Source organism: Rousettus aegyptiacus, unplaced genomic scaffold (assembly GCF_014176215.1).
Source record: "Rousettus aegyptiacus isolate mRouAeg1 unplaced genomic scaffold, mRouAeg1.p scaffold_m13_p_2, whole genome shotgun sequence".
NCBI lineage: Eukaryota > Metazoa > Chordata > Mammalia > Chiroptera > Pteropodidae > Rousettus > Rousettus aegyptiacus.
In genome coordinates this window covers 169,430,926-169,447,256 of record NW_023416295.1, presented here as the reverse complement: position 1 = coordinate 169,447,256, position 16,331 = coordinate 169,430,926, and the positions used below count along the sequence as shown (strand labels likewise).

Below are 16,331 nucleotides of genomic sequence, written 5' to 3'. Positions count from 1 at the left end.
TACCCACCTCCCAAAGAGGGTCGAGGCGAGGGAAGGAGAGGAGGGGGTAGCTGTCCTCCTTCTGGATCCAGCCGCTGTCTGGTCTGCTCACGTTAGGGTCACCCACGTCAGGGTCACCCACGTCGTTCCCTTTGGCCACTGCACGCACATGCCCTCCCACCGGTGAGCAGACCCCCAGCACCCCACGCCTCACCAGCACCGTTCTCACCTAGGAGGGGGGTCCGGCTTTGGAGCGGCTTGCCCTGACTCGAATCTTTCCTCTACCTGAATGAGTGACCCAACTCAAGCCGCGTGACCTCCCCAAGCCACAGTGTCCTCATCTGTAAAATGTAGGCAATCATGCCTAAGCCCGTGCCCCCCTCTTCTCAGCTATTAAATCACGGAGTGGCACCTGTGTTCCCCACTTGCTCCGGAAAAAAAAATGTGTCCTCTGGGGAGCCTGGGGGAAGGGTTGCTGGTGCGCTGGCCCAGCTCCACCCTTGTCCCTTACAGTCCAACCTCACCCTCAAACCAGCAGCCAGAGGGGTCCTCTCAGGCCACGCCTCTGCCCAGAACCCTCCCATGGATCCCCACCTTGTCACCCACTAAACCCTCCCTCCTTCCCTCACTCCCTCATCTCACTAGCCTGCTAGCGAGTGCGCCTCTGCCGTGGGGCCTTTGCACGGCCATTTCCCCTGCCTGGGATGCTCTTTCCCCAGACCCCTACTCTGCTCTCCTCTAAGTCAAACGTCGCCTTCTCCGTGAGGCCATTCCTGTCCACACTGAAGTCACAGCCCTCGACCGTGGTCCCCAGCACTTTTCACCCCCCTTCTCTGTTTCATTTGCATTCCAAAGAATTTATAATTTTCTTACATGTTTCACATATTTGGGGGTCTGTCTTCCCCACTAGAATGTGCCCCCCTGAGGGCAGGAGTTTTGTCTGTCTTAATCACTGGTGTAAATACAGGGCTTATGACAGTGTCTGGCATAGAGCAGATAGTAACAAATATCTATTTGTTGGAAGGAAGGAAGGAAGGAAGGAAGGAAGGAAGGAAGGAAGGAAGGAAGGAAGGAAGGAAGGAAGGAAGGAAGGAAGGGCAGGCTTTTGTTCAGAATCTGGAGGGGCGTGATCAATTTGCCCCCTCGAACCCCAGGAGTCATGACTTTCCTAATGTAATTCACTCCCTCATTCACTGTGCATACACAGATATCCACACTCACCTCGCACACTTGCACACCCTTATTCCTTGCTTCTCCAAAGCCCTATCTCCTTACCTCTCCCCCAGGTAGGCGCCGATGGCCGTCTTGTTAAGGCCCTCGCCCTTATACAGGAACTGGGCGATGTCCTGGGCATCCGGGGTCAGCAGCTTGTGCTCAGTGAGATACTGGATGCCCTGGAGATGGTACACAGAGCCATGAGCAGCCCCTGCATAGCAGCTGGCTCGGGGGCAGGAAGGAAGGGAGCCCCCGTGGCCAGAGCACAAAGGCCTGGCATTCTGGTGCCAACGCGGCCTGTTCAGGAAGTTGTGTCCCTCCCAAATAGAAGCTGCCTTTGTCAAATGGTGAGTTCCCCATCACTGGAGGTATGCAAAGAGAAATGGGGTTCCTGCACCGAACCAGGTGCTGACCCCAGGGTCCCCTCCAGTTTGACACTCTTTGATTATGTGCTTCGATGATCCCATGAATTCTTAATTTTAAGTCAATGATTCAGCCATTCCTTTTGTCCTCTTAAAGGTCACATTATTTAAAAATAGCATTTCATTTTTTTTCTCTCGCTAGTAATCTATGTCCATTGTATAAAAATTAGGGAAAAAAACAGCTAAATCAAAAGGAGAGGAAATTGCCCAAGTCCCACCACTTGGAGGTAGACAGTTGCTATGGTGGTGACTTTCGTTGAAAGTGGGAGCACGCCACGCCCGCCACAGCGAAACCCGCCTTTCTGATTTGACGATGTCACAAACATCGCTCCCCACCACTCAGGCACACTGTCATTTTAATCTACGCGTTTTGGGAGTTGGCCTCTGGTTTTCTGTGATGGTTCCTTTGTGCCCTTGTTTGTTTTGGAGAAGAGGCTTCTGAAAGATGGGGGAGGCGTCCGTTTGTGGGGGGCTCTGCGTGACAGGCAGAGGGTCCTGGGAGCCCCTCAGTGGCCCCTCTCAGGTGCTTGGGTGGGAGGGTGAGTTAGCGTGCGAGTTTGTGTGTGTGCGTGTGCGTGTGCGTGTGCATGTGTGTGTGTGTGTGCGTATGTGTGTGTGGATGGGGGCGGGGTCTGATTGTTGCAGCTATGGGACGTGAATTGGTATGTGACACTGGGCCTGGGTCGGGGAGGGCAGTCAGCCTTCTGAGCCAGAGCAGGAAATTTCCAGGGCCCCTCGGCTGCCCTGACCCACCTCCTTTGTGTGTCAGCTCGTGGCTTCCTCCTGTCTCTGTTCCTGCAGGAGAGGAGCCCACGGCCACCTCGCGGGGCAGGGGAGGGGGCTGGGGTTGCTCTTGGGCCAGTGAGGTTGTTGTTGGGGGGGAGGGTTGTCAGGGTGGGGAGAGCAGTAGCTGAGCTCTCAGCGCTCTGCGCTAGCACCCCAGATCTGCCTCACCCCCCGCCCCCAGGCGGGTAGCTGGAAGACACTTCTGGAGACTGAGCTCCAGAATCTAAAGTCGCCCCTGTCCAATGCCCCGCTCCCAGGGGAGGAAACAGAGGCTTAGCACCAAGGGACCTCAGGTCCATGGACATCACAGACTCCACCCATCCTCCGGGCTCCCGCCCCATGCCTGGGGCTGCTGTGCTGGGAGTGGCAGAGCCCCCAGCTGTGACTGGCTGTGGGGCACTGGACAGAGGTTGAGCCCTGCTGGGTCTCGGTTTCCTCATCTGTAGGGCAGATTGTTGTATCAGCTGAGGGTACCAAGAGAACACTGTGGAGGTGCCCAGCGTGCAGCACCCCTGACCCCATGACCCAAGTTCCCCCCCGCCCCGACCAGCTGCCTACCTTCACGGGGTCCATATTGAACTTCTTGCGCCCAATGCATAGCTCCTTCCCCTTCTGAGCCATCCGGCTGTAGAAGTGAAGAGGTCAGTGTGGGCTGCCCCAGGACCCCAGGGCACGCCCTCCAACCCCCAAGGGCCCTCGGGGACCATGAGTGCTCCCCTTGGCTAGAGCCGATATTCCCTAGGGGCCTCCAAGTCGGGAGAGGGGTGTCCCCAGGCCGTGTGTTGAAATCACCTGTGAGAGCATGAGAAATTCAGGGTCTGGGCTCTCCCAGAGCTACCACACCGGACCCGCCACTCCAGACCCTTCCAATGGGCCCAGCGCCACGGCCTGGGGAGCCCAGCGAAGCCTTTGGAGGGTCCCTGTGCTGGGAGTGCGGGCAAGATGAGGGGGAGGCTGGGCGGAGAGCACAGGCTCTGGATCTGGAGCCCGCCTCCTGGTGCGGATCCTGCTCTCCCACCCACGGGCTCCGGGCTCCGGGACAAGCCTCGGCACCTCTCCGGAACCCAAGTTTCTTTGTCCATGAAGTGGAGCAACATCGCCACCTGCCTCCCAGCATTGTTGGGCGGTGAAGGCACTGACAATAGCTGGTGGTGGGTGCTCTGGCGGGCGATGTTACCGTTGGGGCGTGACCGGAGACTCTGGGGACAGGGCCACGTGGGAGTGCACGTGTGTGCGCCTGTGCGCAACTGGGGGTGGGGCCCAGGCCAGGCGGGTGGAGGTCAGAGGCATCCGAGAGATAACAGGGATAACGGGCAGGGTGCGATTTCCTGGGACACGGGATGTAAGAGTCGGTGCCCTCGGGCCCTTAGTGGACTGTGTAGAGAGCAACGTTCTCATCTTGCGAGTGGGGAAACTGAGGCCCAGAGAAAGGAGGCATCAGCCCAGGTCACAGAACCAGAGGGAGTTTTCCTACAGAAGGGGAATGGTGAATGACACCCTGCAGGTGGGACGAAGTGGACCGGCCTCGGTCCAGCCTCGGGCTCCTGTCCCCCGGAGGCCCTTGGCTTCTCCGTTCTCATCCTTCTCCCTGGCGCATCCCATGGTGCTCCTGGGTGGCGATTATTCAGGGGCTGTGTCAGAGTGGGTTGGGAGGGACTTTGGATGGAGGAAATGGGAGGATGGGACGGTCTCTCCAGACGGAGCCGGCCGTCTGGACGCAAGGACGGAGTCTCAGGATGCGCTACTCCTGTCTCGCCACTGCTGCCTCCTCCTTCTCCGGGGGGGCCCTGATTCCTGACTGCACCAGGGCCCCAGCCCAGGTGTGTCCCCTGCTCATTAACGATGTGTGACACCCTTAGGAAGCCACCATGGCGGCTTCCTAGGGTCCCCTGGCCAGGACCCTCACCTCTCCTGTGCGATCTCGAAGCAGTCGATTTGGGCGAACACATCTGCGATCTCATCCTTCAGCTTCTGCGGTGGGGGGTGAGGGGCGCGTAGCAGGGAGGGAGAGTCAGAGGGCGGAGGCCAAGACAGAAAGGGTTTCACGGCCACCACCACCCCCAACACACGACCACTCTCACCCTTGGGCGTGACTCCCAAACCGCTTTGTCTGGAGGGTTCCCCTCATGTCCTCAAAATCCCAGGCCAAACTAGTGCCTCTGTCTGTACGCTTTCTTCCACCACCTCTGACTTGGTGGGGGGCAGTCCCCAAGTCCCCACCCTTTGCCCCGCTCTGTTGCCAGCCTTCCCAGCTCTCCCCTCTGCAGCTGTGAAGTCTCCTGCCCTTCAGCCAACCAGCAGACAGGCCGTCCTCCACCCGGCTGCCATCTTTCTGAAGCACACTTGGCACCTGCCCTGCCCCTGTTCAAACTCCTTCCGTGGCTTCCTCCGTCCCCCTCCGCGCCCCCGCCAGGAGGCGCGGATTCTGGCCCCGCGGGCAGGCCCCCGCTCTGCTTCGGTTTCCCTCCGTCCGTCCGTCTGCTCTGCCACTTGCCCCTGACTCGGTGCCTGCTGTGTGCCAGGTACCGTGGGTACACCAGGTACCAGACAGCGCACGCCCTCTCCTCAGGGACTTTGCAATCCCAGTGGAATTTACAGAAGAGGACACTGAGGCACAGAGAGGTGAAGTGACATGTGCAAGGTCTGCCTTCAGGCCTCTGCTTCCCCTGACTCCTCCAGCCCTGTTTCACCTTGACCCTGCAGGGGGCTCCCGGTGGCAGAGGAGGGTCCCCTAACTCTGCCAACTGTCACCACCAGACAGACAGAGCAAGGTGGCAGCTCCTCCAGCACCCCACTGCAGGGCAGCAGCATGAACATTGGCATGAGACCCCAAAAGGCACCCGGCTCTCCCTTACCTCCCCCGAGATCCATGGCATGGAAGCGGTTCCGGGGGCCTGTCCCGGGCTCCAGGGGACAGCATGGGGCCTGGAGCCTGTGTCTGAGTTCAGTCAGCTCCTATCCGTGTGACCTCTGCTGAGTCACTGAGTGGCTTCCCCACAAATAAAGCGGGGTTCACTCGCAAATATTAATTTCAGTACCTACTATGTTCTGGCAATCGGGCTGTGGATACAGTGATGGGCGAGACAGACCCAGGCTCTACTTACACGGAGCTCACGGTCTAGTGGGGCTGGAATCATGGGAAATGAAATGGCAGTGCAGAAAATGATCACGGTAATGACATGGAGAGAGCCTGGCACGTGGTAGGTGCTCAGTAAAATGCTTGCCGAGTGAACGCTTTGGCATGTTCGTCCTTCCCTGGAATCTTAGGGGGACGTGTGTCGGCGGAGGTGGCGGGGGGCGGGGGGCACTTAGTAACTGCAGCCAGGACGGTCAGGGTGGCCTCTGCAAAGAGGCAGCATCTGAGCTGAGAATGAAATAACGAGAAGGAAGAGCCACGACGAGAGCTTGGGAGAGTCCCAGGCTGGGGCGACGGCGGGCGCAAAGGCCCAGGGGCAGGACTGAGCGGGAACGGACCCGGGGCCTGTCTCCGAAGAACCAAATGTGCTGGCGTCTGAAACACCGGTGAGCCGGCAAGTGTTGGGCGCGTGTCGGGGTTATGATGGCCCGTGGTCTCCACTCAGGGGGACGAAGCTGAGATCCACATGGGATGAGAGCTGACCGAGGCCACCCGGGTGAGAGTAGGACCTACTATGTGATGAGGTGTGTAGACCCCCTGGCGGGCTCTATAACACAGTAGGGGCTTAATCCATTGCTGTCCTTCCCTCCCCCACTCCCTTGGCTCTCTTCTGGAATCTAAGCCCAGGAGGGCGAGAGGAGTGGGGGGCGTCCCTTGGGAATTCTGTTCTTCCCCATTCCTGGGGGGCTGGGGCCGAGGCTTGATGTGGAGGGAATCTGGCCTCCCCCGTGACCAGGCTGGGGTCTGGGGTGCGAGCATGTGTGAGTATCTGTGAGTGTGTGCTTTGAGGGTACGTCGGCATGGATACATGTGCGTGTGCAGACACGAGGGTGTGCATGTGTGAGTGCGAGTGCTTGAGTGTGCGCTCACCTGGATGTCCTCCAGAAGCTGCTTCCGGTGCCACTTGATCTGCTGCAGCTCCTCGGTTTCCACACTGCTCAGCTCCACTGGGTCTGGAGAGAGAAGAGCCCGCGGTCACTGGCTCGCTTACCGCCCTCCCCTCTGTCACCCAGCCCCAGCCGCAGTGGCCAGCTCTCAGGGCCCTCGTCCCTCCAGAAACCCATCACTTGCTCGTCCTTTTCACTCAGGCCTTGGCTCAGATGTCGCCTCCTCCAAGAGGCCTTCCCTGACTATTCTGTCTAAATTGACCCCTTCCCCATCCTCGCCTCCTACCCACCTTCCCGTTTCTTCTACCTCCTGGGAACAGATTCTCTGAAATGATCTTGTGCATTCGCATCTTTTCTGTTACATTCATTACTTCCTCGGCTCCATGGAAGCCGCCACTTCAACTATCTCGTTCACTCTCGTATCCTCAGTAGCTAGAAAGATCCCGACTACGTAGCAGGTGCTCAATAACATCCTTCCCTGGAACTTTAATTTACTTCCTTATTGAATCATATGTCTGTCATCTATTCACTTATTTCTTTGCATGACCAGGGAGTGGTGTATCACTTCCGTCTCACATCCCATTGGCCAAATGTAGTCACATGGCCACACCTAGCTGCAAGGGAGGCTGTAATAGAGGAGACTGGATTTGGGGAAACATTTTGCATTTTCTGCCTCAGATATCGAGGTTCAGAGAGGTGAGGTGACCTGGTTAGGGCCCCAGAGGGACAAGATGCTGAACCAGGGCTGACCTTGAATTGGGCTGACTACAAAGCCTGTGCTCTTCCTTCTTTACCTTGAAATGAACTAAAAGAGCTGGTATGTGCTGGTCGGTCTTCTGCCGTTCCTACGCCCAAGTCAGATGGCCCACCTCTACCTCCCGTTGTGCTTCCTGTTGTATCCACAGCACTCTCCTGGTCAAAATCTCCATGGACTCCCTATTACTTAGATGAAAAAGCCCTCATCCCGGTCCCGTATAGTCCCGCTGGCCTCTCCAACTAGCCTTTCCCTCACGATTCTAAACGAGAGCCTTCCGGTCCGGCTAGCCAGCTTCTCCCTGCTCCTAAATTGCCTGACGCTCAGTCTTACTACTCCCCCACCTTTGCCTATGCCGTACCCCCACTCGGGGTGCCTTCCCCCGTCTGCCTATCCGACTCCTCCCTGGCTCTCAAGTTCTAGCTCTGAGAAGGGCCTGGTCACGTTTCTTAAAGGTTTTACAAGGACGGACATTATCTCCCCTGAATGAAAACAGAGAGACTATCAAGTCCTCCATTTCCCTACTTATCCATCCTGTTGACTGAGCAGCCAACCTGGATTTTGAGATGGGAGCTGGGTACAGAGATGGCAGGTCACCGAGCCAGAAGGCGTCTGGGCCCTGGGCGACTGTGTGGAGAAGAGTCATCATATTCACCTCGACCAGCTACCCACTCGGACTTTTCGATGAGAGATAAATAAGTTTTGAGAATGTCTCCGTCACCATTATTCTGAGTCTCTCTCTTTTTTTTTTTTTACAGCAGCCAGACCTGAAACTTAACTGATACAGTGTCCTTATCTATGAAACATGAACCATAATCCTTACCCAGGATTGTGTGGTTGTCAGTATTAAAAGAGCTGAACTTTGTCAAACACCCAGTAAATAAATATCTGACACACGATAAGGATCCAACACATGTATAACGGATGTTACGTTTCGTCACCCAGCTTTCCTCTCCAGGACCAAAGCACCCACTCCCACAGCTGCTGGGAGTATAGCCTGCTGATGGCTCACAGCTGAATCCCTCCCCAGGAATGCGCCTCAGGCGAACGGATCTGTCTCACCCAAGGACACGCCCCTAACAAAGGGCAGTCTCTGAACCTGAGCCAGTTTCCAGACCCAGAATCTACTGACCGAAGGACAGGCCGGATCCCCAGAAGGAAGAGTCCTGTGACTCTTTTGCAAACGTACATGGCAAAGACTCCCCTGGTCAAATAGCCAAGAAGGATCTGTCTGACCTACCAAGTTAAAGTTAAACAAGCCCAGTAGCGATCCTTTGTACATGGTTCACCTAGGGACAGGCGTGAGCAGAGTCAGAAGTCTCCAGTCAGCCCTATGGATAGGCGGCCAAGAACCCCATGTCATCTGTATCTGTTGCACCAGGACTTGTCCCTTAGCTCATACCACGTCTACATGAAAGGGTTCCTGGTGACCTTCTGACAAAGGAGGAAAATGTTTGCGTTTGGTTCTGGCTTTGGGTACAAGTTAAAACCAGACAGCTATTGCACTATATAGCCTTGCTCAAAGGTGCCCTGGAAAGAGAGTGGTGAGAACTTTGGGCAGGGGACCTGTTAATCCATTTCATGTGGAAAGAGAAGTGGCCCGAAGTAAGAATATACATATATTCATGGGCAGTAGAGGATGGCTTGCCTTCTTGTCCAGAGGCTGGAAAGAAGAAAGGCTAGCAGATTGGGAATGGCGAGGTCTGGAGAGGAGGGACGTGGATGGCCCTGTGGGAGCGGGCACCGAGCGGGAAGATTTTTGTACAGCCTGCTTATGCTCCCCGGCAAGCATCCACCACAGGAGAAGCGCTAAACCACAAAGCAGCCAGGATGACACACCCAGGTGACTTAAGCCAGTCTCTGAATGGCCAGCCCGGTGCCGGTACAATGGCGGATGAATGAAGCAGCCGCGCGGCACGGGCGGAGGCGATGTGCAGGCCCCTCACCCAGGCTCCCTGTGCTACTGCTGCTGCTGAGTATCTGACCTGTCAGCAGCCCATGTTTCTTGAGAGAGACCCACTGTTTCTTAGTGGCAACTTGGTAGCGACTTGGTCACACTGTATCCCTTCTATTCTGCAGAGGCCAGCAATTCGTCTCGACTGCAATCCACACGTGTTACGGATTCACAGGTGTGGGGGCCTTTTCTGCCCACAGAGCCTTGGCTGGCATCGGTACCCAAGGGTTTCCAGAGGGTTTGAGCTGCTGACACAGAACACTGCGTGATGTCACATTGGACTGAGGGGACCTTTTTAAAGGAAAGGAGGTGTGGGAGGAGCATGTGGCCACGGGACCCTCTGGTCCTCTCAACATTTCACAACCAGAAGATGCCTCTTAAAGGTACAGCAGAGGTGTTGGCTTGGAGACAGCATCCTGCTTGGAGGGACACTGGCCTCCAGGATGCACTCTGCGCCTTAAATCAATGACCGTTAGATGGCGCTCTGCCCTCAGTAGGTAATCCACATGGATCCTGGAGCAAGGAGGAGGAGGAGGAGAAGGAGGAGGAGGAGGAGGAGGAGGAGGAGGAGGAGGGGCTCCACCACGATCCCCCCCAATCCTCCTCCAGGTGACTCACTGGGGAGTTTCCTTTCTGTTCCTGCAACTCTGAGCTCTGCAGGTCTCGAGTTCCTGGTTACCAAGCGGTGGGAGAGGTGGCCCTCACACCAGAGGACAGAGCGGGCGTTCCATTAAGCTTTAAGTTCACCTAGTCCATGCCAGCAGCTCCATATAAATTGTGTCATTTAATCCACACAGCTCCATCAAGTGGGTCTTTTTCAGAAAGTTTAAGACACTGAGGCTCAGAGAGGCAAGTGATTTCCTCCCAGGTTACATAGCCAAGGAGTGGGAACCCAGGTCTGTTGACACTCAAGACTCTGTGCCGGGAGAGGTGGATTCTGCATGCTGTGGGGACATTCAGGGATGGAAGGCCTTAGGGGCCATCTACACGGAGACACTCTCAGGAACATGGCAGGAAGAGCAGCGCTCGAGGCCGGGCCGGGAACTCCTCTGTCAGGAGCGGCAGGGAGGCTGAGCGCTACCGTGGAAAAACCCAGGCACCTCTAGTTGACTTCGGGGGTGAAAGATCAGACTTTTGTTTTATTTGTTTGCTTCCCATTGTTTTCCCGTTGGCTGGGACTTGTGTCCTGAGACCAGTTTCTGCAATACGCTGGTGGGGGCCACATGATTTTTTCAGATCGGCTGATTGTCCAAGAGAAGCCAGGATGGGTTTTAGCCTTTCAGTGGATAATCCCCAGCGTCCCGAGATAAGCTGTGGGCTCCCAGGGCCTGGTTCTAGGCTGACTTCTCTCCTCGCCAGGTTTCTTTAGTTCTCAGCTCCTCTTGTGGGCCAAGGAGCCACCCCGCCACCCCACCCCGACGGCTCCAACCCCTTCCTGAGTTTCAGATCCTTCTATTCACTTGTCACTGCAGCTGGTCATTGTCATCAAACCGGAAGTCCTAGAATTTGCCAGTTTTCTCTGAGTTCTTGAGCTCTGGGATGGTCCCCTAGGTACCCCGGCCAGAACCCCCGGAGGCACTTGGACGCACACCTCCGTCTCACCCTCCCGTCTCCTCTTAGGCAAGCCCTGTCTGTGTTCTTTCTGTTCCCACGGCCCCCAGACTCACCCGGACCGTGGGCTCCCGTCTCTCGGGGACGCAGGACCTCCCCATGTCTCCCTGCCCCCCTCCACTCCGCCTTTCCAATCCAGGCTCCCACGGTGTCCCATAGTCCTGGGGATAAAGACTCCAATTCTTACTGCAGGTGTGCCCCCATCCTCACCTCACGCCGTACCCTGCCCCCTGGCCACGGCTCAAGGCCTCACTGGCTGCCCTTCATTTGCTCCCGTGAGCTCCTGCGTCCAGAATGCCCTGCCTTCTCCTCTCTACCTCCCGCTCTTCCTCGCGACGTCCTCTCGGGTGACTCCTGTGCGCCACCAGGGAACCGTCCTCTCCCTCACCTCCTTCCCGCTCACTGCAGCGGGTCTTGGATCCGCGTGGCTCAATACACGAGCCCTTAAGCCGTTGGTCAAGGAAAAGCGTGCCAGTTGAGGCCCTGCTGTGTGACAGGCCCCACGGGCTCGAGGCTCTTCCCGTCTACTATCTCATCTGATCCTGACGACAGCTCTGGAAGGAAGGTATTTCTAATCTCATTTCGTAGATGAGATACCTGAGACTCAGAGGGGTTAAGTGACCTGCCCAAGGTGACTCAGCTGCAAGTTGGTGGACGTGGGATTCACACCCAGGCGCACCTGGGCTTCTGAGGCCTTAACCCTGATGTTAACCATCTGAAAAGAGCCATACGAACTGCCCAAACCCCATCAGACGCCAACCCTGGATATTCGGACATAAAAATACTGGCCGTGGCCACATGTTCGGAATGAAGACAAGATGCGGAATGATGCCTACGGTCTGAACCCCTTTCTTTTTTGGGGCGAGAAATAAAACAATGCAAACATCTTAGAGCTAGGGACACTGAGGCACGAGTGTGGATGGAAACAGTTCCCCAGGAGGGTGGGATGCAGTGGAGGGAATGAGAGGGGCCGTTCGCATGTCTTTTCCTACAGCTCCTCTTGCGGCTTGACGGGTAGATTCGTGGGTCCTCTCGGTCCCCTGCCCTCTCTGTCCTGGTCCTGACCCCAGCAGGTGGCAATGGGCCAAGTGCATTTGAACCTGAGAGACAGTGCCAACAGCCCCAGAGACTGCTGCTCACCCATTATAGGGGGACACAGGGGAGCCTTCCAACCCTTCGCCTGTTTGTTGAAAAGTGGGGGTTTCCTCCCCATTTCAGAAATGATGAGCTGAGGTTCAGGATGGGTGAGAAGGACACATCCTGAGAGTGGCTACTTCTGATTCCCAGACTGTTTCAGTCATTGGCGAGGCTCACGGGGGGGGGTGGATTTTTAATAATAATAATAATAATAAAAATAATAATAACAACAACAACGACTAATAAAATATAAAAGATAACAACATGATAATAACAACTGTCACCCCACAAGCTCTGTTTACCCCTTACTTGGCTCTGTGCTTTTCACACCTCCTATCGGCCACGGTGGACTATGGCACCCAGGGCCGGGCTCGGGCTGCCCTCCGCCCGCAGTGCCAGGCCAGCCACGCATGGCCCGGCGCCCGCCCGACCGTCTCCCTGACTCCGCTCCACTTCCCCTTCGTCCTTCCTCTTTCCCATCACATTTTTAGCAGTCGTTCTGCTTACAGCCCCGCTTCCAGGACAGCTGGCTTCGCTTCCCGTTTTCCAGAGCAGGAGGAGAGTGCTCTGCTGAGGCCCGGAGGGCAAAAGCTCCTCAGAGCCTGGTGGGAAGGCCACTGGGGCAGAAGCGGGGTGTCTGGCGAAGCTGCTCCCCGCCCCGGCCCGCCCCGCGGGCGCACGGGGAGCAGCGCATCCTGCGGCTTCCTCCCCCCACCCCCCCTCGCTGAGCCACCTCTATTTTTAACTGCACCCATCCTCCCTGCACTGAGCCGTCTTTGGTCACGCTGGGGCTTTGTTGCCTGGACTTCTCACCTTCCTGGCAGGCCCTGGGGGAGGGAGGCTGACCTGCTTCTAGATGTCATACACCTAAGCCTGGAGGTGGGGAGGCAGCCCTGGGGGGACCTTTACCACAGACCTGCCCATTGTGCAGGTGGGGAACCAAGGCCCATCATGACTGTGGGCAGGTTGGTGCAGAACTGGGACCTGAGCCCAGTCTGGCTGACTCCAAATCCTGTTCACTGCCCAGGTCAGGCAAGGACAATGGTCCCCACTAATAGATGACAAATCTGAGCTCAGAGAGGGGTAGTCACCAGGCCATGGAGGCATTTCGATTAAGACCCAGTTTGCATAGTACAAATGACCTTCCCTTCCTCCTTCTGCCTCCTCCAGGAAGTCTTTCCAGGCCTCCCCTGCCCGGGTGGAAAGAGTGGCTTCCTCTCATGCTCCAGGTGCATGCGCATTTGCACATCTGCCCTGGGTCACTGTCCTGCAGATCTGTCTCCCTCTCCCCTACATCCCGGCCCAGCAGCTCCCCAGGTTGGTTCCTGCTGTCCCGAGCATTCCACAGCACAGGGCCTACACGCCAGAGGACTATTTATAGAATAAATGAATGAATAGAAGACCCAGTCAATGGAGACCTCAAACCCCGCAGCGGACTGCCTGCATTGACCCCACTGAATCCAACTCCTTCCAGGTCAGCCTACAGCAAAGCGGCGATCCCCCTTCTGGCCTCCCCTGACGCCCCCTCTCCACCCACAGCCCAGGCTAACGCGGGCTCTCTCCCCTCCCTGGAGCTTGCCCCTATTCTGCCATTTACTGGTCACCTGAATCTGGGCAAGTCAGTCCTCTCCTCCACTTAGTTCACCCCAAGAGCTTCGGTTTCCCCATTTGCATCATGAGGACAAACACCCCTATTCCTAAGCTCTTGGGGTGAACTAACTGGAGGAGGGGAGACCCCCAAAGGATGAAATGATAACGGTGGGAAGACAGGCATGCGGGAGGTCGCCTCTCGGTCTCATGTCTCCCCTGCACCTGCTGCGACTCTGAGCCAGAGGCTTCTCCTCTCCGGGTGTCCTGCCTTATTGGCGTCTAAGACCTGTTCACTGAGCCCACACTGTCTATGAATCCCCTGCCCCCAAAAGCCCACAGGAAAAGCTGGGAGGTCAGAGAGAGAGAGAGAGCACTGGGCAGGGCATTCAGGGGTGGGGAGCCATCCGCCCCAGCAAGACTCCTCCCCTCTCTGAGTCTCTTTTGTTCCATCTGTAAATGGGGCTGTTGAAATGGATGGATGGTTCTCTGTCTGTGGGGCCAGGCGGGCCCAGGGGGCGGGGTCGGATTGCTCTGTGATAGGTTTTGTCTGAAGAAAGGTTTCTGTTGCTTAACAGGGTTGAGGCCATCTGGACCTGAGCGCCCCGCCAGCTGCTGGCAGCCCTTGTTTTCTGGAATGCTAGGCGACATGGGCACTCGGGGCACGGAGACTTGGTTCCTCTTCTCTCCACCCCACAGGAACTTGGCGTTGTCCGTTCTCTGCCATACACCCCGTGCAGCCGTCTGCCTTTCCTCCTTTTCTGCAGACACACAGCCCTGCGTGCCGCGGAGGGTCTCAGCCACGGCCCTCTGCGGCTCGTTCCTGGCCCCCTCCACGGGCTCTGGGCGGCGTCCTTAGCCTTCCAAAGGCCACCCTCACCCCGCAAACGCCAAACATGGGCTCCAGGGCTTTCGTACCACCGAGACAGACGTCACCGTCACCAACACTGTCACCTTCGACATAAGCGACCTTTCTCAGTCTCACCTCTGGACCTATGCGCTAGCTGCTCCTTCCTCTTAGAGCTTTTTTTTTTTTTTTTTCCCTCAGAAACCCACGAGGATCACTCCCCTTCCTCCTCAGGCCTCTGCTCAAGTGATGTCTCCTCTTGGGGGCGTCTCCACGGCCCCCTCCCATCTTCCTCATCCTGCTTTACTATGCTTCGTCCTGCTTGTGATATTAATATAGTTGCTGTCTGTCTCCCCTCTGGAACGCGAGTTCACGAGGGCCAGAGCAGCACCTGCTTTGTTCACTGTGCTCCCGGCACCAGGGACACAGCTTGGCAGCGAGCGTGAGCTCGAGAACATCTGCTGCATGCTTCTGCAAGTTCCACCCTCGCCGTATCTGTTTACATATCGATTCCTTCCAGGATCCTATGATCTCCATTCTACAGAAGAGGAAGCTGAGGTCCAGAGAGGTTGGCCCCAGGTGCTTACCTGGGCGGCACAAGTCCATTCTGGAGCCCCTGGGGAAGGGTGGCTTGTGCTCCCGTTGCCTGCTGACCCGGCTGCTGCTTGGGCTGCCCAAGCAGATGTGTCACCTCAGCTACAGCAGGCCCCTTCCCGCTTGCCCCGCCCCGCCCAGCATGGGGAGGAAGTCCTGTCCTGCGGGTCTGGTGGTGCGTAGGCTCTTAGTGTAACAGCAGCACTTCCTAAAAACCAGCAGGGTTTTGAGTAGTGAGGGCTCTTTGCATTTCGGGTGTGAGTGAGGGAGGGATAGAGGCAAAAGGCAGAGGGAGGGGCGGGGTATAAAAAGAGAAAAACAACGAGACAGAGATACACACACATACACACGCACAGATAGTCACTGGAGGACAGAATCTTCTCCAGGGGATGATGGGCATTTAATCAGAAACCTCCCCATGTGTAAACAGAAGGGTCACTAACTTGGACAGTCTAAGCTGGGCTCAAAAGAGTCTAGCCCACAAGCTCTTTTTCATCAACTCTCATTTGGGAAAAGAAAATTAATTCAGTGCTAGGAAGGGCTTTGCTTTCCCCTTGATGAAATGTCTGGTTTTATCCTGTCTAGTGCCCGCTTGGGCAATATGTTCAGTTTCCCTTTTCCCCCAGGCTGCTAGGAAACTCACAGTCAAATCTGAAGCTCCTTTACAGCTGTTGTATCGTGCGGTATGGACTTTGGGGCCAGATTCGGCTGTGTGACTTTCAGGTCTGCCTTCAGCCCTGTGTGAACTTTGGCAAGTCACTTATCTGAAGTGAGTCTCAGTTTGCTTACCCATAAAGAAAAAAAATATGGAAAAAAATAGAGGGAGATAATGCGTGTAAAATCCCGGGACATAGTGGGTACTCGATAAACACTATCTTCTTTCTCTTTTTGGTTTTGATTTTCTTCTTCAGTTAAAGTTCACCCTTTTATTGCTTGTACCTTTTCTGGAAGGTTGATTCAAATCCTTTGTGGGAAAAAAAGTACGACATCAAGAAATGTTTATAAATTAAACGCTCATTCCTTATAACTTTGTGGCACATATTGGTTAGTCATCTGTTTCCCTATCAATTTGGAAAGGCCCCGTGAGGACAAGGTCACCTCTGTCTCCATGTCTGGTAAATGCTGCGGACATAGAGGGTATTCAAGTGTGAAAAATGAATGAATAAGTGACCGGAGAGTAGGGGAAATGGTGTGGTTAAAGCAAAAGATGGTTACAGTTTCCACACCTCCCTGTGTCCACATCCCTTTGCACTGTGACGTGGAGGCTTTTTCTTCTCCCCTTGAATCTAGACCAGGCCGTGTCTTTCTTGGACCACTATAATGTGACATTACATGATTTTCGAGGTCAGGCCTTAAAAAGTTTTGTAGCTCCCACCCTTGTTTTTGGACACCCTGCCCAGCTGCCGTGGAAAACAGCCTGGG

The 16,331-nt window shown here is 55.9% G+C and overlaps 1 protein-coding gene across 1 annotated transcript in view; it reads right to left on the bottom strand.

Annotated features, from left to right (window-relative positions):
* The window catches only part of CYTH4 (cytohesin 4), a 28,739-nt gene extending 13,671 nt beyond the window's left edge, over window positions 1-15,068 (bottom strand). Inside the window, exons 1-5 of the mRNA XM_016161746.2 lie at window positions 14,903-15,068; window positions 6,409-6,491; window positions 4,309-4,373; window positions 2,961-3,027; window positions 1,255-1,373 (exon numbers count right to left, since the gene is read on the bottom strand). Of these exons, the coding sequence (XP_016017232.2) occupies window positions 1,255-1,373; window positions 2,961-3,027; window positions 4,309-4,373; window positions 6,409-6,491; window positions 14,903-14,921 (353 nt within the window). The 5' untranslated portion in view covers window positions 14,922-15,068. The remainder of the gene's footprint in view (window positions 1-1,254; window positions 1,374-2,960; window positions 3,028-4,308; window positions 4,374-6,408; window positions 6,492-14,902) is intronic.
* Between the last annotated feature and the right edge of the window lie 1,263 nt (window positions 15,069-16,331).